This window comes from Saccopteryx leptura, chromosome 9 (genome assembly GCF_036850995.1).
Source record: "Saccopteryx leptura isolate mSacLep1 chromosome 9, mSacLep1_pri_phased_curated, whole genome shotgun sequence".
NCBI classification, from domain to species: domain Eukaryota; kingdom Metazoa; phylum Chordata; class Mammalia; order Chiroptera; family Emballonuridae; genus Saccopteryx; species Saccopteryx leptura.
In genome coordinates, this window is record NC_089511.1 from 84,098,544 (window position 1) to 84,122,938 (window position 24,395).

A 24,395-nucleotide genomic window follows, 5' to 3' on the forward strand; every position below is an offset into this window, starting at 1 on the left:
ACAATAGACATTGATCAGATGTTTAATGACATTTGGCAACAATAAAATGAAAAGGGACATTGTTTCAATCCCTCAAGCATGATTGTTAAAACTGAAATTAATGAAAGCAGATTTGAGGTGCTGGATTGGGTGATCATTCAGATTTACTGTTGATGGATCCTCAGATGAGGCTTGTCTGGAGTGCTTCTAACTGTTAAAAGCTAGTGGAGAAATAAGGCAATTGAATATAGTCGTTGTCTTAGTCAGTCAGGACTGCTATACCAATACGGTAGACTGCGTTACTTGTAATGAACTACAGAACTGCATTTCTCACAGTGCTGGAGACTGGAAGTCTAAGATCAAGGTGCCAGCAAATTCAGTGTCCAGTGAGGTCTTTCTGGTTTGTGGAAGGCTGTCTTCTGGCTGTGACTTCACATGACTAGAGTGGGCCAGACAGACCTCTGGCTCTATGTTGTAAGGGTACTAATTCTTTTCATGACCTAATCACCACCAAAGGCCCTTACCACCTAATACGTTGGGGATTGGGTTCAATATATAAAATTTTGAGGGTGACACAAACATTCTGTCTATAAAGTGATCACATCTGATTGCATTTTTTCATTTGAGTGGAGAGTTCATCCTGTCTGTCTAGTACTGCCAAGGGCCTCAACACACAGACTCAGGCCAACGACAGGAGCTGGCGGTGTCAGAATGCAGTCCTGACAGCATGTCTCTATGTGCTTCCCCTGACAGATACAACGACGTATTCCACTGAGCGATCCGAGCACTTCAAACCCTGCCGTGACAAGGACCTTGCCTACTGCCTCAATGATGGCGAGTGCTTTGTGATCGAAACCCTGACCGGGTCGCATAAGCACTGTCGGTAAGCCACAGCAGCCACTGGCCCTCCAAAGCCTGGTGGGGGAAGGGGAGGTTGAGCTCCGAGACTATGCAATGTGATGGGTTCAGTCCATCTGTTTGAAGGGTGGAATCAAGAATCATAATATAAGAAGGGACAAGGCTGGTTATCTTTTGGATTTGAGGAAGATAAAACTGAGTTTTACCTGACCAAGTAAAGGGCGATTTTAGAGCTACCAACGTAAGAGGTCTCAGTTCAGCAGCCTATCTTTTTGGTGTGGGTGTCAGGCATGTATGCTCGTACTCAGAAGCGAGCCCTTCTCAGAAACCTACAGGCTTAGAAAGGACAAAGAAAACTGCTCTTCTAAGATGTAGCATCTCAGTATGTCTCATGTACCAAGTCACCCGATTTGGGACTGTGGCTGTATCCAGAGAAAGCTGCAACTTATTTGGATTCTTCCCTTGCTTATTAATTTCAATAGATTTTTAACACCCCTGATGATAAAATACTTCCCAGTAAGATGTTGTAAATGAAATCATAGTTCTGTTATGGTCCATGTAGAGAACTGCTTAGAGAAAATTCCCAGGAGAGATCAGGAAGGTATTTAATTGGTTTTTAGAAACAGGAGGTTACATAACTGCTAAAAAAAAGAAAAATTGGAGAGAAATAGAGTACTTGCAGACCCTGCAGCTTTAAGACTTCATAGAAGAATCAAATTAGCATATGAAAAATATTTCCTAGGGAGCTTTTATTTCCAGCACTACCCTAGTAATTTGTTTCTCCTGGCAATTTCTTATGCTTCAATGATCACATGGATCCACACCCCTTCTCTTCTCTTTATTTACTCTTCTCATATGACACAGTTATTAAATTAATTATTCTGAATCATGAAGCATGAAAAATTAGGACTTTTCTTTCTCTCTTTCTATTACTATTATAAAACTTTATTCCATGTTATTTTATTAAGAAGACATAGAGGAATGCATCGTATAGTTGTGATCTTAAACATGTCAGTGACGCCTGCCTGGCTTCCAGTGCCAGCTTCCCCCTGGGGAGGCAGAGTCGCTACAGTAGGCAGGGCACAGGTTTGGAAGAGCTGACAAGTGATAGTGGCTGATCTCTGTAAAAGTTACCACATCTCCTGTGCCAGGTTAAATAAATAACTGTGGCCTTTCCCTCTTGCTATGGTGGCTCGCATGTGATGTGGGTGGTGCTGTTCAGGTAAACCCCATTTATAGAATGTGTACCGTGTTTCTGTTCTCTGTGAACCTTGGTTGGGGATGCAGGGATTGGGAAAGGTTCCTGCTCACAGTCCTCTTCTCTTGCTCCATTTACGAGATCAGCACAGCCACGAATGGAAAACACAGAGACTGGGCGGGTCAAGGGAAAAGCATGAATGAGCCACCCTTTCAAAGCATGAAGTGCTTTCATACTCTTGCGGATACTCAGGCGTGTTACAGCTACCTTTGCTAATCCCACGGATCGTGATATGGAAGTGGGCCACAGAACCAATTACATTTGCATTCCTAATCGGTTGATGGTAGGATGAACAAGAAGTCTCACCTAGAGCAGTGACTATTCTGATGTTTTACCTCAAGGAAGGGTCAGACCAAGACCCAGCAGGACATGCAAGTGGGTGAGATTCATTGTTGCTAAAACTGACATATTGAAAAAAACAAAATGATTCTTATTCTTTCTCACTGTGCTTCCTTACTGTATTCTCTGTTAATTCATGGGCATATTAATTTGTTAGGGTGTTTTGTCACAAAAGACCACAGAGTGGGTGGTTTAAACAACCACAGTATATTTTTTCACAGTTCTAGAGGCTAGAATCTGAGGTCAAGGTGTTAGGAAGGCTGCTTCCTTCTGAGGGCAGTGAAGGAGGGGCACTCTTCCAGGCCTTGCTCTCGGGCTTATAGATGGCTAACTTTTCTCTGTGTATTCTCATTTTCTTCAGTCTGGACATGTCTGTATCTAGATTTTTTCCTCTTATAGGGATACCAGTCATATTGGCTTATGGTCCATTTCCTCTTTTAACTTAATGACCTTATTTTAACTTTACCTTTATAAAAACTTTTTCTCTAAATATGGTCACATTCTAAGGTATTGGAGGTTGGGACTTGAACTTTCACATGATTTGGGGTGCACAGTTTAGTCTCTGACAATGGACCTCAAGTCCAGATGAAAAACATTTTGCTTTTGTGCAATATATATGTCTAATTCTTTAAAAACACACACAGGAATATCTATAGTTTCACTGGAAGAATGCATATATGTAATAATTATGGTTGTCTGTCTTCATATTTTTTTGCATATTTCATTGCAGTCAACCTGTAATTTAACATAGTCACAACATAGCTAATCATGATAAAAGAGCACCTTAAGACTGAGTCGGAACTCAAGTTGCTTAATAGCGACCTATAAATCTGCTACTTGTGTGTATGAATAAATCACATCTCACGTGTGCCTGCTATTCATCTCCCAGGCTTTGCTGTGAATGGAAGCCTTGCATTTGTTCCTGCTTTCTATCATCCACTTCTAAGATTTCCAACATACTTATTAATAATGTGCTATTTTGTACTGCACTCTATTTAAGTAGTGTGTTTTATTTGTCATTCTTCTCCCATTTGACAAATGTTTATTGAGCACTTCCTATTACCAAGACTCTGTTTAATAAATACATGTAGAAATGAACTTAGGAGTTAAGTGGCACTGTACTGTGTAATGTACTGGGAGTAAGTGAAATTCTTCATTGTTAGGAAATAAAGACAACAAGGGAAAGTGTTTTCTCATGACTGGCATGTACTAGGATATCTTTATGATACTTGACTGACTGGATTATTTCCCAGTGCAATGAAACATAATGTCTGTCAGAGCAACAATGTAAAGGAGTACAAGTGAATCTAGCTCATTAAAAAGTTTATTTTTTACATGTCTCAAAATATTAGACAGTTGATCCTGACTGATTGGCTCAGTGGGAGAGGATCGGCCTGGCGTGTGGGTGTCCTGAGTTTGATTCCTGGTCAGGGCACACAGAAGAAGCTACTATGTGCTTCTCTCCTTCCCTCTCCCCACCCCTCTCTTCCCCTTTTGCAGCCATGGCTTGATTGGTTCAAGCCCATTGGCCCTGTGTGCTGAGGATGGCTCTATAGAGCCTCTACCTCAGGTGCTAAAAATAGCTCAGTTGTGAGCATGGCCCCAGACAGGGGTTGCTGGGTAGATCCTGGTTGGAGTGCATGTGAGATTCTGTCTATCTCCTCTCCTCTCACTTGTAAAAAGAAAAAAAAAAAGATTAGACAGTTAGTTACAGCAGACAGAATTTAATATTAAGTTTTCTGATATTTTAAAAATAATCACAATCCTATGATAAACTAAGTAAAAAAGTTTTTTTTTCAATATTATAAAAAAAATTGATCATACTCTAACACTCTTTTGTTTACTGGCCAAGGAAAAATAGTACCGAAACTACCTAGGTCATCCCTGATAGAGATTATGTAAGACATGCTCAAAAGTGGTAACACTGCCAATTTTGGTATAAGGGAGGCTTCATGTTTTTCTGTTTGTTATGTTCTCACTCTTCATTGTATTTTTAGACCTTTCAAAAATCCATTTATAGCCCTGGCCGGTTGGCTCAGCGGTAGAGCATCGGCCTGGTGTGCGGGGGACCCGGGTTCGATTCCCGGCCAGGGCACATAGGAGAAGCACCCATTTGCTTCTCCACCCCCCCCCCCCCTCATTCCTCTCTGTCTCTCTCTTCCCCTCCCGCAGCCAAGGCTCCATTGGAGCAAAGATGGCCCGGGCACTGGGGATGGCTCCTTGGCCTCTGCCCCAGGCGCTAGAGTGGCTCTGGTGGTGGCAGAGCGACGCCCCAGAGGGGCAGAGCATCGCCCCCTGGTGGGCGTGCCAGGTGGATCCCGGTCGGGCGCATGCGGGAGTCTGTCTGACTGTCTTTCCCCATTTCCAGCTTCAGAAAAATACAAAAAAAAAAAAAAATCCATTTATACTATAAATAATTTGAAATTATAGAGCAAACTAATGAACATTCAAGAGGAATACAAAGATTCAAAAAATAAGCAGACAGCGGGAATTTAAAGAACATTAAATAAACAAGCAAAAGTGATCTTGCTCAACTTAAAATATACTATAAAGCCATAGTTCAATGGCTGACTGATTAGTAGAAACAGAACCTGGCATCCTATAGTGAAACTGAATGTAGAATAAGGGGAGATTTACAAAAGGGAGGAAACTGAAAAAGGGATTATTTGGTAGATTTGGTTGACTATCAGATAAAACAAATAGAAACAGGGTTTTTACTTCCTCTTCTATAACAGAAGTTGTTCTTCATGATTCAGAAGTTAATATAATTAATAAATAAAGTCTTAAGGTAAACAGTAAATAAAATGACATGTTTATGTCAGCAATTGAAAGGACATCTTGAATTAAAAATTAACAGTAAGGTCATAGTATTGACATGTTGTTTTCTGACCTGAATTTCATAAATCAGAAACAAAAAGAAAAGACAGATAAACTATAAGTAAACCGCACACCAAATATGGCATAAAATTAGTATTTTGAAGAAGTCACATACACGACTAAGAGGAACACTAACATTAATCCTCAGTAGGAAAATGGACAAAGGAGAGGAGGAATATACTCTTCCCATAAAAAGGAAAGAATGCAAATAAACCAATACACATGAAAATACGCAGCCTCACAAAGAAATGCAAATTACTTTTTTTGTTGTTTGTTTGTCATATGTTTAGTGATTTTAAAAAGCAAATACTTTGGTGAGGGTTCAGTAGAAACATAGTCATTATTTGAGGAAGTACATATTATTAAACACCTTGTGAAGGTAATGTTTCAGTATATTTCAAAATCTTTATATTGTTTTTAAGAATTTAGCCCATAAGATGTATATGTAGGTTTATTTGTAAGGATGTTCAACACAGTTTTATTTGTAATAGAAAAAACCCTGACTTGCCGTGTCTGGACAATTCAAAATGTTTTAAAGACATGAAAATGCTCATTATATCATGTTGTTATTCCAAATCAGGTTTTAAAATTGCAAAGTTGAACATAATAAACGATCGAATTCTGAAAAAGAAATAAAAAGACTAATAGGATTTACAACTATTTTCCTCTTTGATTCTTATGAATTTTGTAACATCTCTACATTGCACTCAATTTCATTTATGTAAAACCTGGTTAAAGCACTAAGCCCTGCTTCTCATCTTCCCATTAAGAAAGGTAGATAGTGTCCCTGTTGCCGTGAAGTTGATGTCATTATAAGTCACTGTTATTAAGCTAAGAGAACTTTCAATTAAGCCCTTCAGATTAAACACTGCCATGTATATTTGAATGTGTTTGCTTCTTTTATTAATAATTAATTTATACTCTTTATAATAATTATTTTCAATGCTAGATCCATGTGTTTTGAAACATAAAAAACAGGAAGATACATCCTACAGCAACAAAGCTGGGTAGAGAAAAAAAAAGCAATTCGCTCGAAACAACTTGACTCAAAATATTCTGAATCAAAGTAGGATGTTCCTTAATATATTTATTTATGCCATTTCTAGAAATTTGAAGAACTTGGGAAACGGACTCTCTGTAATATATCTTACTAGAGTGAAAGAGTTTGCCATTGTACCTGAAAAGCTTGCTAGGCATTTGAATGGGCCAGGTGTGTTTCTAGGCCAAATTTAAGTTAAAAGGACGTGTCGCTTCTGAATTGAAGTTCATTAAATGTTTTACCAGCCTTGCTGCAAAGATGGATTTTTCAGAGCTCTGGAAAGGATAGCATTTGAGCTGAATTTGACCTGCAGTGATTATTTCGGAAAACTGTCCAGCAATTCATTTGAAGATGCTTGAATCACTTGATACATGAAACTGCTAGGAAAAGAGGAAAGCAGGCCAATAGCAAGCTTGCCTGAGGCATCACGTCCATGAAGGGCTGACGGCCTGGGCAGCAGTCTGGGTAAAACGCTCAGAGGAGGGGTGAATAGGGAACAGCTGTGAAGGGAGAGAGTCAGCCCCACGCGGAGTGGCCATCCTTACTGGGTCTAGTTCTGTCTGAGTGAGTTTTAAAATCAAAGCTTCCATTTTTAAGAGCATTTATTGGATGCAAGGTGACCACATCCCTGTGATTTAGTATACAAAATGAGAGGACCATCCCTGTCCTTGTCCCCTTGGAGGCCCATTAGCTCTTCCACACAGTGAGGGCTGTCTTTATCAAATGGTTCTCTGGTAAGTGCTCTAAGAGCAGCAGCTAATGATTTTTTGTGGTTGAAGCAAGTCACAATGGAAGTGGAGTTTTGGCAAAGTTCCCTGAACTCCATTGACAGGAGAGGATGAAGGCTGAGATATCTATAAATCCAAGCCTCGCTGCCGAGTCCCTGCACAATGGAATTGAATAAGAGGATGAAAGTACCTTAGACAAATTTTCAGCTTCATCAGATAAATGTTTCTGAGAATATTTGCCACCGCTCAGACATAATTTGAATAAATTGCAATAGTCATGTTCATAACCAGGTTGTCTGCTGATTGCATTGGACAGGAAGATATATGCCTAGTTATGCCTGACCAGGTGGTGGCACAGTGGATAGAGCGTAGGACTGGGGTGCAGAGGACCCAGCTTCAAGACCCCGAGGTCTCCAGCTTCAGCGCAGGCTCATCTGGTTTGAGCAAAGGCTCACCAGCTTGAGCCCAAGGTTGCTGGCTCGAGCAAGGGGTTACTCGATCTGCTGAAGGCCCGCAGTCAAGGCACATATGAAAAAGCAATCAATGAACAACTAAGGTGTTGCAATGAAAAACTGATGATTGATGCTTCTCATCTATCTCTTCATTCCTGTCTGTCTGTCCCTGTCTATCCCTCTCTCTGACTCTTTGTCTCTGAAAAAAAAAAAAAAGGTATATGCCTAATATGCCTAGTTATAACCTTCCTTCTCTTTTTTTCCTGTGGGTGAGGTTTGTCAAAATTGTCGCATTAGCTCAAAGGTAAACAAACAAAGAACAGCAACATAATGCACTTAACTTTGCAACTTGGCGGTACGTAGGCAGTGGATTACTTCTAGTGTAAGCTGTTTGAATCAGGCCTGAGCTGGTGTTTTTAAATCAGGTTACTTAAATATCATGCAAAAGACCAGAAAAGCATGTTTCGTAAAAAATAATAACACATCTTTTATTTAATGGCCAGATTTTTACTTTGTTTTTTATGTTTTCTTACTTGTTTGACAGCAAGTTGAAGAATGAAATGGTGTTTCTTGAGGTGGTTGTTATGATTTGGGTCTTTTGTTCTATCAAAGAATTGCCATGAAATTGTTTTTTTTCTAAATTGCTATCTTATATGATGGGGTAAGAGGTACAGGAGGCAAGTGTGGGACTTCAGGACGAAAGGATCAGAGTCATCAGCTTGGCTCAGCTTTATACTGGTTGTATGAGTTTCTACAAAGGAAACTTTGGTTCCTTATTTTAAAAAAATCAGCCTCAAAAGACTGCTAGGGAAATTAAAAGCAGCAGCATATAGAAAACTCCAAATGCACAACAAATATTATGGATATAATAGCCCTTTCCTCTTCCTTCCTCCTGCTCATGTTGCAACCAAGCAACAGAACATTTGCTGGAATCCTTTGGTGGAAATTAAGTGGGTATCACATCTGCCTGCTTAATTAAGAGAAGAGAGGTTTAAGGAGACAGGGCCTGCCAGAGGATTCCTTCATATATTCTGGGGTTCAGGCTTCTTACTGCTAATTTTGATACCCTAATTCTGCAACCAATACCTGATTTTCCAAAAGTGTCTTCTTGTTGAGTACAGCTTTAAGAGAAAAACTGCTTTCCCCTTCCTCCTTCATCAATGTCACTTGTCATGATTGTGTTGATGGTTTCCATTTGGATTAGCTGGTTAGTTTTGTGCTCCTCTGCCAACAGACTGACAATTTACACAAATTCTCTGTGACTCAGTTCACTTATCTGTTTAATGGAGAACTATTACTAAACCTCAGGATCCTCGTGAGGAATGATGTAATAAAGTGCACTTGTCTGGTACAACCAGAAATGAATAGGGTGGTGGAAGCGAGCTCTAGTATGAGCAGGCGCAGGTGCGGCTGTTTTACCTGTACATCTTGTTTGCCAACCAGCTGACCTGTGCCAGAGCTTCTTGACGGGAACTCAGAGTGTCCCAGCACACAGGGTACAGCTTAGCCCCACTTATGGGAGTTATGCAAATAAAAATGACCCAGAGAAGTTACTTTGAAACACAGCAATGCCTCGTCATGGGCTAGAACACTTTTCAGAATCAGGGGTCTTGGTAGTTATTGAAGCAGCACATTTAGAAGAAGCAAAAGCCACCTTTTATTAGGGCAGTTCTCCTTGTTGACAGTTTTAAAGAGAAGGACCTGCAAAACAGCCTCCTCCCCTTTCAGACTGTTCTGGCTGAAGGCCCTCTGACCTGTCCCCACAGCAGCCCTGGAAGTGCCTCCCGGGCACTCCCCTCCTGCTGGCCGGGGTCACACTTCTGTAAAGGTGGGTGCAGTCTGGGGACCATAGCCTATGCTGACATTTAATTGGATTACAGATGATCTCACCAAGTGTAGTTTAAAAATCAAGAGCCTATCTGTAAATATTATTTTAACTTGAGATGCTCTGTCTGTACAGAGGTAACCAGCAGTAAGTAGCCATGCCACTGCAGGCAAACATCCAGCAAGACTCAACACAGGGCAGCAGTGATGGAGATGTCCTGCCTAATCTACCTAACCACCCCTCTGCAAAGGAGAGGATTCTCTTCCAGCCTAAAGTTTAGAGCACTGGGCAGCAGTTCCCCCTTCCGGAAGGTAGTGTTTCTTTTCACTTCGCTTCGGTCTGAGCATTTGAGAGAAAAATATAAGCTATGATCTAAAGACTAAATCCCAGTGTCTATGCATGGACCAAGCTGTTAGTCTTCATGTACATCAGGTAAATTACCCTTCTCAAATGGAAGAGCATTAGCAAATCTAGCTGAAGCAATACACCTCCTCGGTGATGCTCCGGAGGGGCTCCCTGTGGGTAGAGCCTGGAGGAGCCCCGAGAGGGAGGTGTCAATGACAGAAGCCCAGGGCATGTCTGAGGCTCTACAGCTGTGGAACCAGATGCAGACGAAGCAGGCTGACTCTTTGATCTACACACTTCTCCTCTCCACTAACCAAGCTCTCCCTTCTAAAATCCCCATGATCCAGGACTCCTAAAATCCCAATGCTTGAAATGAGAACATTTTGGATATGTATATGACTGTATATAATTGAAGTGTACAGCCTTTAGTTCCCCAACATATTGTACTCTGAATGACTATATATAGTCATCCAAATTCAAAAACATTTTGAGATGTAATTAGCAGTTTTAATAATTTCTTCTGTCAGATAAGCATACATCAGGAACACCCTAAGGTAAATAGAACATATGGTTTCCCTAATTATAATTCAAATGAAACTCAAATTTATAGAAATATCAGACCACCATATGCTATATCTGTCTTTCTTAATATAAATTTCACAAGATTGTATACTCTCTGTACTGTTATCTCCACTTTTCCAAATCCACTGAGACTTCCCTGAATCACTAAGAACAGACAGTCTGGAGGAGGAGGCAGCGCTGGGGTCTCCACGGCCCAGCGTCTCTCCACTGAACCCCACATTTGTGGAAGTCCTTGTCAACAACCAATCAGTGTTCTATACAGTTGCCTATGTGTATTATTGTTTATGAAAGCTAAGAATGTGACAAGACAACCAAACCCTCCTTATTTTATAGAAAGAAGCCAAAGGCAGCATTTCTAAATTTTATCTTAGAGTACATCTCTACAATTCTCTTTTGTTTTTTGTGGGTTTTTTTAATAATCAGTTATTTTGGTATTTATATGAATATCAGGAAAAGCAAAATTAGTGTTATGTACACGCAGGTGCACAAATATATATATGGTATATTATTAAGTAATCACCATCATGTAGGACACTGAGGTTCAACAGTAAACAAGAAAAAGGTTTCTTCTTTTATAAAACTTGCTGTTTGGAGCATGAAGAAGCCAACAAAATCTTGTGTGATAGGGTTTATTTTGAGCAAACACTGATAATCAGTAATCAGTGGGTATCAAAACTCACACTTGATATAACAGGCAAACTGGTAAACTTAGAGGAAATGTCTTCATTAAGTGTATTTACATATACAACTTACTGTGCATGTTTGACAAATGAGAAATTAGAATAAAATTAAAAAAAAACAGGAAAGAATGAGAACATTAAACATGCTTTGGGGGCTGTCTCGTTTAGAAATATGTATCATGTGAGTGATCTTGAATGTGTTCATAGATGTCATGCGTGAGTGGTATACAATGTACGTTTAGTCCTATCAAACATAAATGGCAATTGTATACATTATTGTCATTATGCCAGTGCTTATTAAGTATATTCAATATTCTAGGTCCAATGAAAGGTGGTAGTCAGATAGTTCTAAATGTCCTAAGAAAAACTCATAAGACAGGTTTGAGTAGGCACTTTTCTAGTTCAGTTTAATGTGACAAAATTCAATCTATATGAAAGGAAGTAACATAAAAAATTGCATCTGAAAAGATAAGTGCCTGCTCCCTTCTTATTGTGAAGCCTGCTCTCGCATTCCGACAAAGGTATGGAGAATTAAGCTACTGTTTAAGCACATTCCCTTCAAACCCAGAAAGGAAATTTCAAAATTATTTTAGATGCAATTAAAAATAATCAGTTTCATATTATAAATTCTTTATGCAATTGGTCACTTCTTTTCTGAGTTACCGTATTTTTCGCTCCTTAAGGCACATCTGACTATAAGATACTCCTAGGTCCTAGGGCTTTAAGGAGGAAAATAAGAAAAAAAAAATTCTGAACCAAATGATGTGTTAAAATATTTAATAAAATACCGTATTTTTCGCTCCATAAGATGCACGGGCATTTTCCCCTCCTCTTTTGGGGGAAAAAAGTGTGTCTTATGGAGCAAAAAATATGGTATTTTCTCTCTTGTGTCCAGATGGTTCTCAAAAACATTTCAGGAGGTGATGAAATGCTTAATTCTATTCCCTCAAAGTCTGAATATTTATAGCAAATGAAAAGAGCAGACAACAATATGGTCTTTCAAAACTGCTAAGTGCTACATTGATTAAATTATGATATCAAAATTCTCTTGTTGCCTAAAATTAATGTATGATTTTTATCTATATGTACATGAAATACTTGCAAAAACCATTTACTAGCTATAATTTAAAGTTAATTTATTAATATCTTAGGCATAAGAAATCGTTTTGCAGCACAAAATTGTTCCTAACAAATTAAACATATCCACTGAAGGATACCTTGACCATCAGTCATTGTTGAATTATTCAGGAAAAACATAGGGAAGCAACATTTAAAAATACTTACTCATTGGCATGGTCAAGTAAAGTGTCCTACAGTTTCCCAACTGAAACTTTTTTTCCTTCTAGCAGAGCTGCTGTTGGACTTGGAAATCAAGTTAAGTTAACCAAGTATGGCTTACCTTCTAATGGCCCAGGGACATTTTGGCGTTTGGCTTCTACAGTGACACAGGCATAGGAAAGAAACCAGAGAAAGAAAGATTGTAAGATTCTCTAACACAAGGTGGCTTTTTAGTTTCTCAAAGACTGTGTTCTCATTTAAGCACACCAGAAATGCAGTTCGAGCTGACATCCGGGAAAGGAGGTGTTTCAACAGAAAACATCATTAAAAACAGACTCGGGCTTTAGGACAGAGGGCTGCTCCAAGATGGGGACTTTTGGGGATTAAAATAATACCGGGAGACCAGTTTGCCCTCAGCCTGGCCTGCCTGGAGCCCTTGGACAGTGCATCCATCCCAGTGACCCAGTGCTCCCCAGGGGCAGAAATTCAATTAGGGGCTCTGAGCTGTGTGGACTCAGGAGGGAGGGGTGTGTGTCAGTGGGGCCGCACTGCTGGAGGGAAACTGCCCCAGCAGTTACAAAACAGAGGCTGATAACAGGCCAGCTGAGAGTGAAAAATCACTAGATTGAAAAAAAAATTGGCAGAGAGGATAAGCTGATGAAGCACCTACTTTAAATAAGCTCATAATTTCACTAGGTTGGGGTGTTCTCCAGAGCTAATTTAGAGCCACAATGGAAGTCACGTGGAGAACTAATTCTCTGTGACAAGGTTTTATTTTCAGTGCTCTGGGAAGCTCTTCCTTTTCTCCCTGGGTTAGCATAAGTGAAAGATATAATAATTATTTTAATAATATTAAATAGCAGTTTTGATCTCTTCCCCCAGCAAGCTAACCAAAACATTATCTGGAGGTATGAAATGATTCATTTGTGAGGAAAACTTGTTTCTGTTATAATATTCCTATTCACCTACCTGGCTCTTCCACCAGGCTGTGAGTTCATCTTGGCTTCTGGAGGCTGATACCTCGTCAGTAAAGATACATTTGGTAAATGAAAGGAACTGTAGACAATACGCCTGCATTTTTCAGAGGTCAAAACTGAAATGCTAAATGGGAGACAGTAGAAATGCTAATCTGCTTCACACCTAGGAAGTTTTGACTTTTTATACACTGTTTTCATAATTGCCTGGCTAGTCCTCGTATTAAATTTGCAAAGGAATGTTGTGTCCTCATTTGATGTCCAGAATGAAGCTACAAGAAGGAAGGTAGGTTCTGCAAGGATTTCCAGTCAGTAGGTGGCAGGACTGAGCACCAGTCTCAGCTCTGTCTAGCAAGCTCTTTCTTGGTCTGTTTGTCAAGATTTGTAATGTACATTTTATTTCTTTCCTGATAAAATATATTTTTGTTACATCCCATTCATAGTATAGAAAATAATTGTATGATTTAAGTTTTTTATGCAAGCATGCTAATGATAACACATATATTACAGGAAATAAATGATATTCCAGTTAATCAATTGTCGTTCTCAATCTTTCAACCTCTCCAAGCTCACTTTATAGTAAAAATCACTGAGAATGATGGTTAAAAATATGGATTCTCAGGTTCCTCCTCTGAAGCTTTGGATTCCAGTCCTGAGATGGCACCTAAGACCCGTGCTTTCAGATGACTCCATTACTGAGACAAATTTGGGAAGCTGTGAATGAGACTCGTGTTTCTTGAATGTTAATGAGTGGGTTGAGTCCTCTGGAGATTTTGTTCAACAGAGACCTGACATTCTGCATTTTGACAACATCTCAGATGGTGGCCGTACTGCTGGGCCATGCCTGCACCTAGAGCATTGAGGAACTAGATTATGCTGCCTGGCATGTGATGGGACCCCTGTCCCTATATGAGAGGTCTTTCCATAATCCTGCCACTAGGAGATATATCCTCTGCTCATAGTGGCTCAGTAATTCTGTCTGATCAAGATCATCTGCCCGTGCTAGAGCATTTTGTGAAGCTTATGCAAATCTTAATTTTTCTCTGCTAGTTGTCTATTAGCTCACATTACCTGCCAGCGAGGAACCCCTGGTACCTGCAACATGACTGTCCTATGGCTCTGTGCCCATCTCATCCATAACAGCTCTGTGAGCCAAATGTCTCAGAAGATTTCCATTATACCAGGGCAATTTTATATCCACCGCTGTGATTCCTAGGTTTAGTCTGGGCATTTAGTATTTTCCCAAGGAACAGAACTTTTAAGTCAGGGGAAAATGTTGTTTGCAATATTCAGAGAAATGAATACTGTACCTGTCAAAGATTGCCAATAATCACATCTCCCCAGGAACTTTGTTCATCTAAGACAACTCTGAAGCACAGATAGATCTAGCTATATATATATGGATATAGATGTAGATATAGATATAGATAGATGATATAGATATAAATATAGATATAGATATAGATATAGATATAGATGAAGGCCATTACGTGTAAAGATGACAAAATCCTAGGTCAGTTTTACAATGGAAGACTAGGTTTTCAAAAGGACAACTTTGATTTATCAGAAATGATGTTCCAAATCTAGATTTTGCTGCTTTGCAGCCATGTGACATTTGGTAACAGCTTCTGAGGCCCCTCATTTCTTATTGTGGAAGAGTCTGATCAGTGATAATTCCTCAGGTCACTTCCAATTTTCAAATCAGATGAAGAAACGGTGATCTCTTGCGTTTTCCCCTGTGTCAGTAAATACTGTGTTTTACTGCATTTCTCTCAAAGAAAAGGAGAAGAATTTCAGGAAGAACAACCATTTGCGGAGGAAAACATAATTGTTCTGTCTTTGGACTAGAGAAGATGAAATGCTACATTAGGAAGGGTGTGACCATTACCAGAAGAGGTGGCACCAAGCAAGCCTACACTCTCCAGTGCCAGCACTTTCAGACGGGCATGCGCATGTACTCGCCTAAAGAATTGTTTTTAAAATTCAGATTCTGATTCAATAGGTCTAGAGTGGGGCTGAAATTCTGCAGTTCTAACAGCCCCTGGGTTTCAAGGTGTTGCTGGTTGTGAACCTGGCTTTGGGTATCAAGGCTCTGTGCCAATGTGTGTCAACCTTAACTGCATCACTTGGAAATTTAACATTTGGCTGTGCAGGCCACATGCAGAACAAACATATTTGGACCTCTGTAAGAGGGACGTAGACATGTTTATTTTTAAAGCTGCCCAGGTAATTCCAATGAACACCCAACACTGAGAATCCCTGGGTTCTCCTGCCACCATACGCCTTCTCTGCTTCCCAGGTCCCTGATAACTTTGGGTTTCATTTCCTCAAAACACTTTTATCAAAACCGGCCCTTCACCCTCTCCCTTGCACCATACCAGTAGCTGAGACTGCCTGTGCCAGGAGACCATGCTGCTTGCCTTCCGCATCCTGTCCCGGCTGTGCCTTCATGCTCGGGGAACCATGGGAGCCAGCTTTGTATTCTGCCTCTCCTGCCCCAGTGCCACCACCACGATGGACACATTTTCATATGTCTATGTGGGTCTCCACAGTACCACATTTGGTAACGCGTTCCATGGCTGCACATGTAGGAGCTTTCTACTCGTTTTTGTTTTGTTTTGTAAGAGACAGAGAGAGGACAGACAGACAAGAAGGGAGAGAGATGGGAAGCATCAGTTCTTCATTGTAGCTCCTTAGTTGTTCATTGATTGCTTTCTGCCATATGCCTTGACTGGGGGCTACAGCAGAGCAAGTAACCAACAGGTTGCTTAAGCCAGCGACCTTGGGCTTCAAGCCAGTGACCATGTGGTCATATCTATGATCCCACGCTCAAGCCAGCGACCTTAGGGTTTCAAACCTAGTTTGATGCTCTATCCGCTGCGCCACTACCTGGTCAGGCACAAGATTTCAAAATGTCAAAAAAAAAAAAAAGATTTCAAAATGTCCTCCCTCTCTTCTCATCCTCTCTGTTTTCATTCTCTTACTTCCATCCCCACTGTATTAGCTAGTCCAATGACATACATGCATAAACGGAATATTTGTCTTGTTCTACCTATTTGAAATTGTAACCAAGAAGTGAAATTGGGCCTGACCAGGTGATGGCGCAGTGGATAGACCGTCAGACTAGGATACAGAGGTCTCAGGTTCGAGACTTCAAGGTCGCCAGCTTAAGCACAGGTTCATCTGGCTTGAGCAAAAAGCTCATCAGCTTGGACCCAAGGTCGCTGGCTCGAGCAAGGGGTTACACGGTCTGTTGAAGGGCCGCTGTCAAGGCACATATGAGAAAGCAATCAATGAACTAAGGTGTTGCAACGAAAAACTGATGATTGATGCTTCTCATCTCTCTTCATTCCTGTCTGTCTGTCCCTATCTATCCCTCTCTGACTCTCTCTCTGTCCCTGTAAAAAAAAAAAAAAAAAAAAGTGAAATTCCTTGGTGCAAGTATGAACATCTTCACAGCTCTCAAACCAAAAATACCTTATGTCACTTCATCACTTGCTATCCTTAAGAACAGGAAAATTTATTTAACATTTACTATTCAGTTTTCTCATCTGTAAAACCAGTATGACAATAACAGTACCTGTTTGGTGGTATGTATTAGTATGAGAATTAAACTTGAATTATCCTAGACCAGCCAGAACATGTGGTCATTCCATATATCAAAGAAGTGGTAAAAGAACAAAGTCATTATTGAAGAGTCTTTTTCTTTTTTATGTTAATGTGCTCCTTATCATAAGTATTTATGTGTGTGCATAACTTTAGGAACTATTACATGAGTTTGGTTTCAGTTCTTCTCATGTGCCTTTCCACATTGCTTTAATTGGCTTTACTTTACTCTTTTTTTTTTTGTATTTTTCTGAAGCTAGAAACCGGGAGAGACAGACAGACTCCTGCATGCGCCCGACCGGGATCCACCCGGCACGCCCACCAGGGGGCAATGCTCTGCCCACCAGGGGGCGATGCTCTGCCCCTCCAGGGCATCGCTCTGCCGCGACCAGAGCCACTCTAGCGCCTGGGGCAGAGGCCAAGGAGCCATCCCCAGTGCCCGGGCCATCTTTGCTCCAATGGAGCCTCGGCTGCAGGAGGGGAAGAAAGAGACAGAGAGGAAGGAGAGGGGGAAGGGTAGAGAAGCAAATGGGTGCTTCTCCTGTGTGCCCTGGCCGGGAATCGAACCCGGGACTTCTACATGCCTGGCCGACGCTCTACCACAGAGCCAACCGGCCAGGGCCAATTGGCTTTACTTTGAGTGGGTTTTAATTCTTGGCAATAAAATTTAATTTTTTTTTTACTGTTTCACATTTTTTAAATATACTTTGATATTTTACATTAAAATAAAATTGTATTGCTTTATATGTGTTTTATTTATATTACTTCCATAGAAATGCAGATTAAAATTTATAAAAGACACTTGAAATGGCAACCTCTAAGGATAAGCACTATTAATATTTTTCCTATTGTCTTTAGTCTTGGCTAGAAACATCTTTATATGTCTTTTTTTCTCTCTACATATGTAGTTTTTATTTGCATTTATTCAAGTGTTTCTATAACACTTTCCTTTATAGTTTGTAGACTTTTCTATGTCTTCATCCATAGCCCCTATTGATTCACTGGGGAACGATTTTATTTTCTCATTTTTAGTGGCATGAGGTTTTAGAACTGTTTCTATATATTTCTGTATTGCTGATTCCAAATCTGAAATTCGTTCTTTGGTGCATGCTCTAGTTTTTATGCAATTTTAATTTCTTTTTGTTGGAGTTAATGGCATGCATTGGTTTTTAAATTAGAGTTAAAGGGCAACGACTCTTGGATTGACCATAACCACAAGGCAATTAATGTTTTATAAACATCACTTTTACATAATTGTAGTTGTTTTTAAATGTAAAAATTATTATCTGATAAAAAACACCCTTTTATTTTGTTTTAAGATTGAATCATGGCTTCTTGGAGTAGGCGTAAATGTAAGAATAGTCCTGACACCTTCTGTTATATATGTGGCTGTTACGCACTTCAACGTCAAAGGTGCAATATTTCATCATTTTTGACATGTGCATATATTGCCTATTTTCAAGTTCCCCTTGGTGATCAAGACAAGACTTGGGCTCCTCATATTGTGTATCATAATTGTGAGGAAATACTTCGTGACTGGACAAAAGGAAAACGCAAAGGTATACCTTTCGGTATTCCCATGGTTTGGCATGAACCTAACGACTGCAGCAGTGACTGTTATTTCTGTCTGATCCATACAAAGAGCATCGGCAAGAAAAAATGGCATATGATTGTATATCCTAATATTCCTTCGGCAATACAACCTATCTCACACTCTGAGACACTCCCTGTTCCAGTTTTCAATGGTTTTTTTTTTCCTAAGGATGAAGAAAGTGAACATGGTGATCAAGTGTATTTTGATAAGATGCATGAGGAAATGGTTGTAGAATCTGAAGAGTCTTCTTCTGATACCAAGCAGTCATTAATCCCTCAGCAGTTTAGCCAACCTGAATTGAATGACTTAGTAAGAATGACATAAAAATTGTCCTCAACTTTCTGAAGTATGAGGAGCATAGCTGGATCATTTGTGTGGATCTTAAAATGGTCAATTTACTGCTAGGACAACAGAGTGGTTTCATGAAGTATCCTTGCTTTCTGTACTTGTGGGACAGCCAAGCTTGGGAGAAACACTGGACACAGAAGGAGTGGCCGAAACGTGAAGCTCTGGAAGTAAGGATGCAAAATATTGTGAATGAACCTGTAGTTAATTGAGACAGGATCATTTTTCTCCCACTTCACATCAAACTTGGCTTAATGAATCAGTTTATTCATGCTTTGAATAGAGAATGTGAATGCTTTCAACATATTATTTCTGCTTTTCCTGCCTTGTCTTTCAAGAAGCTAAAAGCAGGTGTGTTTGATGGACCTCAAATTTGAACCCTCGTACGTGATGAAGAATTTGCCAGGAAGATGAATAAGGACGAGAAAGCAGCATGGCAGTCTTTTGTGGAAGTTACAAAGAACTTCCTTGGCAACAAAAAAAGCAGAAAACCATGAACTTCTGGTTCAAAGGATGCTGTTGGCTTTCCACAACATTGGATGTAACATGAGCATTAAGATTCACTTCCTGAACAGTCACCTGGATAAGTTTCCCAAAAATCTTAGAGCTGTTTAGTGATGAGCAGACTACTGCTGGAGCATCAAACAAGATTGTCCTCAACAAGTACACAAATGCAAGAGCTACAAACGCAAATTTTTGCCTGAATAAAATTTAAATGTTTTGTGCAAATTTTATGATTAAGTGTTTTAATATGTTCTATTTTGAAATTGTAGACAAATTCTGATGCAATCATATTTTTAGTGTATTAGTCTATTTACTGCATTATATAAATTATTTTATTTTCACAAAGATGCCCAAGAAAACATTCTACTTCATTATGTAAAGTAAATGTGAAAATTTTACAGGATGATGAAAACCTAACATCTTGAATTGCAAAAAAAACTGTAGCTTACAGAGAAAAACTAACGTCAGATTTGAAATCAGCACACTCAAATTAGGTAAGAACAAGTGTTTTTGTGGATGCAACAAAAACTTTGTTCCTCAGTGATTTTAACTTGTATGTTTTTATGAATTAACTAGTACATGGCAACCCTTCTATTGTTTTTTTGTTTTTTTTGGAATGATATGAGAAAGGTACTTGTTTTCTATGGCTTGGTTGGTTAGAACATGGTCCTGATATGTATGGGTTGTGGGTTCAGTCCTGTTGGGCAGATAAGTTATTTTATGCTCACTCTGTTAAAGATGGCTTTTGCTCTCACGTGGTACTGCTCTCATGTGATAAAGCTAATTGCCCTTCTTGCTTGGGAAGGGGCTTGGTTATGCTTCTGTGTGTTGGGGAAGGGACTTTCACCCTAAAGGGTTTAAAAGTAGGAGCTAGGGGGCCATTTTGGGAGAGAGTGACCATGTTCTTGTAGAGAGGAAGAGGCAGGGCAGGGAGTCCACATGGAAGAGGTGGCCAAAATGGTGGAATGGGGAAGGAGAAGCCAGTTTGTGCAGGAGGAGATGAGAAACAGGTAAATAAGCCTGGTGAGGTGGAAGGCTTTGATTTTAGGAAAACTCGGATGAGTCAGTGGCTTTGGGAGCCCTGAATGGAAAGGGAAGTATGTTTCCCGCCATGTGTTTTTACTCGCTTGCTGAGTGCGAGTCTGGAGTAAAGGAAAATGGACCTCCAGTTTTTGGCTCCGCAGTTTCTTTATGATCTATCTGGATTAAATGCAAAGGTGCACGGGCCAGGAGGCTTTGATGATGGCCACAACTACTGGCTTTACAGATCCCCAGTCGTGGCACTTACAGGAACAGATTGATGTTTCTGTTTTTCTCTCTTCCTCTTTTCTCTCTAAAATCAATAAATAAATTAAAAAGACTTATTTAAAAAAAAGTTACTAATTTTTGCATTCTTTCTTTTATCTATATACTTATGAACTAAACATTGTTAGATTTTAATTCAGTTGCTTTTTTAGCCTTGTAATCATACAATATGAAAATAATGTGTCTTTTATTTTATAGACATTCACTGTTTTATTTGATTTCCCTCAGTATTATATTGCTTCAGCAGTCCAAACTGATATTAAATAAGATAAAGCTTATTAAAGGTATCTTTATTTTGTGTAGACTCTATAAAGAGTTTGTCTATCATTTTCAGTATGTTCTTTTATTTGGTATAGATAAAATTTGTGCATAGAACTTTATCAAAATATATCTAATAGAAGCTTTATCCTCTTTAGCTACTTATGTGATATATGAAACTCATAGTTTTGCCTGTATAGAAACATCCTTTTATTCATAGGATAAACTTAACCCTATTGTTTAATTCTAACCATTAATAATATACTTAAGATTTTAATTTAATATTCATTAGTGAAACTGGCCTGGGTTAATTTTTTATTAAAATTCTTTTACATTAGATATTAGTTTTGCTTTTATTTCACAGAATAACTTTAAATGGCTCTAATTATTCCACAAATTTTAGAGTAATTTGTGTATCAGCTGTATTAAACTGTATTAAGCTTGCTTTATATTTTAAATGAATTTACCAATAAATGAATCTATCAGGACCCTTTTCAATCTGGTAGTTTTGACAACTTATGCAGTTATTTCTAAGTTTTCATAACTCAAGACAGTATTGTCCTGTATTTCATAATTTTAACATACAAATTAAATTTATCTCTTTTAAAAATATTTAGGATTTTTTTTCCAATTGAATGCATTTACTAAGCTACTAAATATATTCTCAGAATTTACCTTTTCTTAATATATGTTTTTTATAGCACTCTCAACTATTTATGTAATTTTTGGTTAAGTTAGGTTAAAAGTTTTATTTTCTTTTTATTTTTAATAATAGAATAATTCACAATATTATTTTTGAGCCTGCAGGTAATAATTTTTTTAAAGCATACTAAATTTTTCATAAATCCTTCTTCATTTGTATTTTTATTGAGAGGATGACACTGGTTAACAAAATTATACAGGTATTAGGTACACAGTCCCACAACACATTATCTGTACACTGTATTGTCTGTTCACCCTCAGAAGTCACATATTTGTCCATCACCATTTACCCCCCTAAACTCTCCTCCACCTCCTCCTGCCTCTCTTTTCCCCCATCTTCGCAATTATCACACTGTTTTCCCTGTCCATGAGGTTTCTCTCTTATTTTTTTCTCAATCCCTCCCCCCATGACACCTCCCAACCCCAAACCCCAACCCCCAACAACTGTCAGTATGCTATGATTCTATCTCTATTCTGCATTTATTCTGTTCATTATTATCATATTTTAAGTAAGAGATTACTGTGTATTCTGATTACTTCCTTAGCCCAATTGTTAACTGGCAAAGAGATTAAAATATAAAAGAGGAAAATATTGTTTAAAATTGTATCTCAAAAGTTTATATCACTGTAATCTTAGATTGTGATCTATAAGCACAATCCACATTTATATATCAACACAGCTAAATATGGCAATTTTGGAATGAATAAGAATATTCTCATGGCCAAATAAGTAATATTTTAAATGTTTCATTATGAAGACAATGCATTAATTTAAAGATACAAATTTCAAAATATTTCTATTTAATCATCTTTGTTAATGATGTTACATATATCCTCTTCTTTTTACAAATTAGATTTGGGGTTTTTTGTTGTTTTGTTTTGGGGTGTTTTTTTTTTGTATTTTTCTGAAGTTGGAAATGGGGAGGAAGTAAGACAGACTCCCGCATGCGCCCAACCGGCATCCACCCGGCAAGCCAACCAGGGGGCGATGCTCTACCCATCTGGGGTGTTGCTCTGTTGCAACCAGAGCCAGTCTAGCGCTTGAGGCAGAGGCCACAGAGCCATCCCAAGCACTGGGCCATCTTTTGCTCCAGTGGAGCCTTGGCTGCGGGAGGGGAAGAGAGAGACAGAGAGGAAGGAGAAGGGGAGGGGTGGAGAAGCAGATGGGCACTTCTCCTGTGTTCCCTGGCCAGGAATGGAACCCCGGACTCCTGCACGCCAGGCTAACGCTCTACCACTGAGCTAACCGGCCAGGGCCTAGATGTGTTTTTGATAATTTATCTTCTGTATTTAAAAATTATTTTATGGTATAAACATTAATCTGCTATTTATTTTAAGTAAAATCTTTTTGACAGAGCAAATTTGGAATATAATTTTATCATTATAAGTTGTCATCATTAATTTACTTAATACCTTAATTTCATTGTATTAATATTGACAGGCTTATTTAATTTTATTCACATTTGAATGGTTGTTTTTACACCATGTAAAAGATCTCTTGTGTTTTAGATTTTTCTTCATGCATAGCTCATAGTGGGAGTTTGTTTTATTTTAATATTATATCTGTTTTGATTTGTTTTCCATGAGCTTATTATATCTACTTTCTCCTCAAACAATATAAATTAACAGCTGCAAAATTCTTCTGAAGAAGAGATATAGGAAAATAAATTCTGGAACAAGAAACATACCTTTTGTATGCAAAGTGTATAGAATGATGTTCAGTGTTAGGCAATATTACAGACACTATGGATCAAGCACCTTTCCAACACCTGACTCTAAACATCACCTCATCACTGGGCCTGAATCAGATAAAGTGTAATTAAAAAAGAGAGATTCATACAGAGAACAAGGGACAATGGTTTATAGGCAAGTAAACTTGAATGCTTCACTACTTATGGGGATTGTTGCTATAAAGTTTGAATTTAGATGACTTTACATCCAAGGGTAAGATACAAATTTTGTTTAAAAATGCTTAATGAGGTCTGTCTATAAAATTAATTGTCCTAATGGAAGTTGTAATGAGGTGAGAGCTAGATCTTAACCAAAATTAGGAAGGAGGGAAGGAAGGAAGGAAGGAAGGAAGGAAGGAAGGAAGGAAGGAAGGAAGGAAGGAAGGGAGGGAGGGAGGGAGGGAGGGAGGGAGGGAGGGAGGGAGGGAGGGAGGGAGGAGGAAGAAGTAGAGGGAGCAGGGAAAAAAAGGGGAAAAAAATCCCAATATAATGTTTATTAAACTGCATATCTACATCTCAAATTTTCTTACAATAATATTCATTAATTTTTGCAATCAGAAGTCTTTTATTTTAAAACATATCAATCCAAATTGTGAATATATACTTAGTAATACTAGTAAATTTTAATTAAGCTGGAAGAAAACAAATTGTATCAGTTAACATTTTCCACGAGGCTTTTACATCAGATATAATTGTTATATAGTTTAAATACCTTTGTTTACTTTTATCCCCCATTAATCTGCCCTTTCTGTTGTAGAACAGTAAGTCTAACATAAGGACATTTTTAAAAGGTCATGAATATTTAGATGAAGAAGAAAAGGTTTTCATTAATAACTGTAAGCAGCAAAACTTCAATTATCCTGAGGCATAGAAACATTTCTTTTGTGTTTGCATAATATGTACTGTTATTTTTAATATGGTTCCTTATTAATGGTCTTCCTCATGCAAAGAGATAAGGAATGCAAACATTAACCATAAAATGGCATGACTCTATTTGGATATTAAATTATTAATTGTGTATTTGTCTAACACTGTTAAGAGTAAATTGAGCTTGAGGTAAAATATTGCACCTAAGACTCATTATGTCTTCTAGTCTCAATTTTGGTTTAAAATAAAGTACAGACAAGACTCTTCATT

General features: G+C 38.7%; 1 protein-coding gene across 4 annotated transcripts in view; it reads left to right on the plus strand.

Annotated features, from left to right (window-relative positions):
- Positions 1 to 24,395, plus strand: part of NRG3 (neuregulin 3) — a 1,209,406-nt gene that overhangs the window by 524,384 nt on the left and 660,627 nt on the right. For all 4 annotated transcript variants that reach the window (XM_066349570.1, XM_066349572.1, XM_066349571.1 and 1 more), the window contains exon 2: positions 733 to 862. In XM_066349570.1, coding sequence (XP_066205667.1) covers positions 733 to 862 — 130 coding nt within the window. The remainder of the gene's footprint in view (positions 1 to 732; positions 863 to 24,395) is intronic.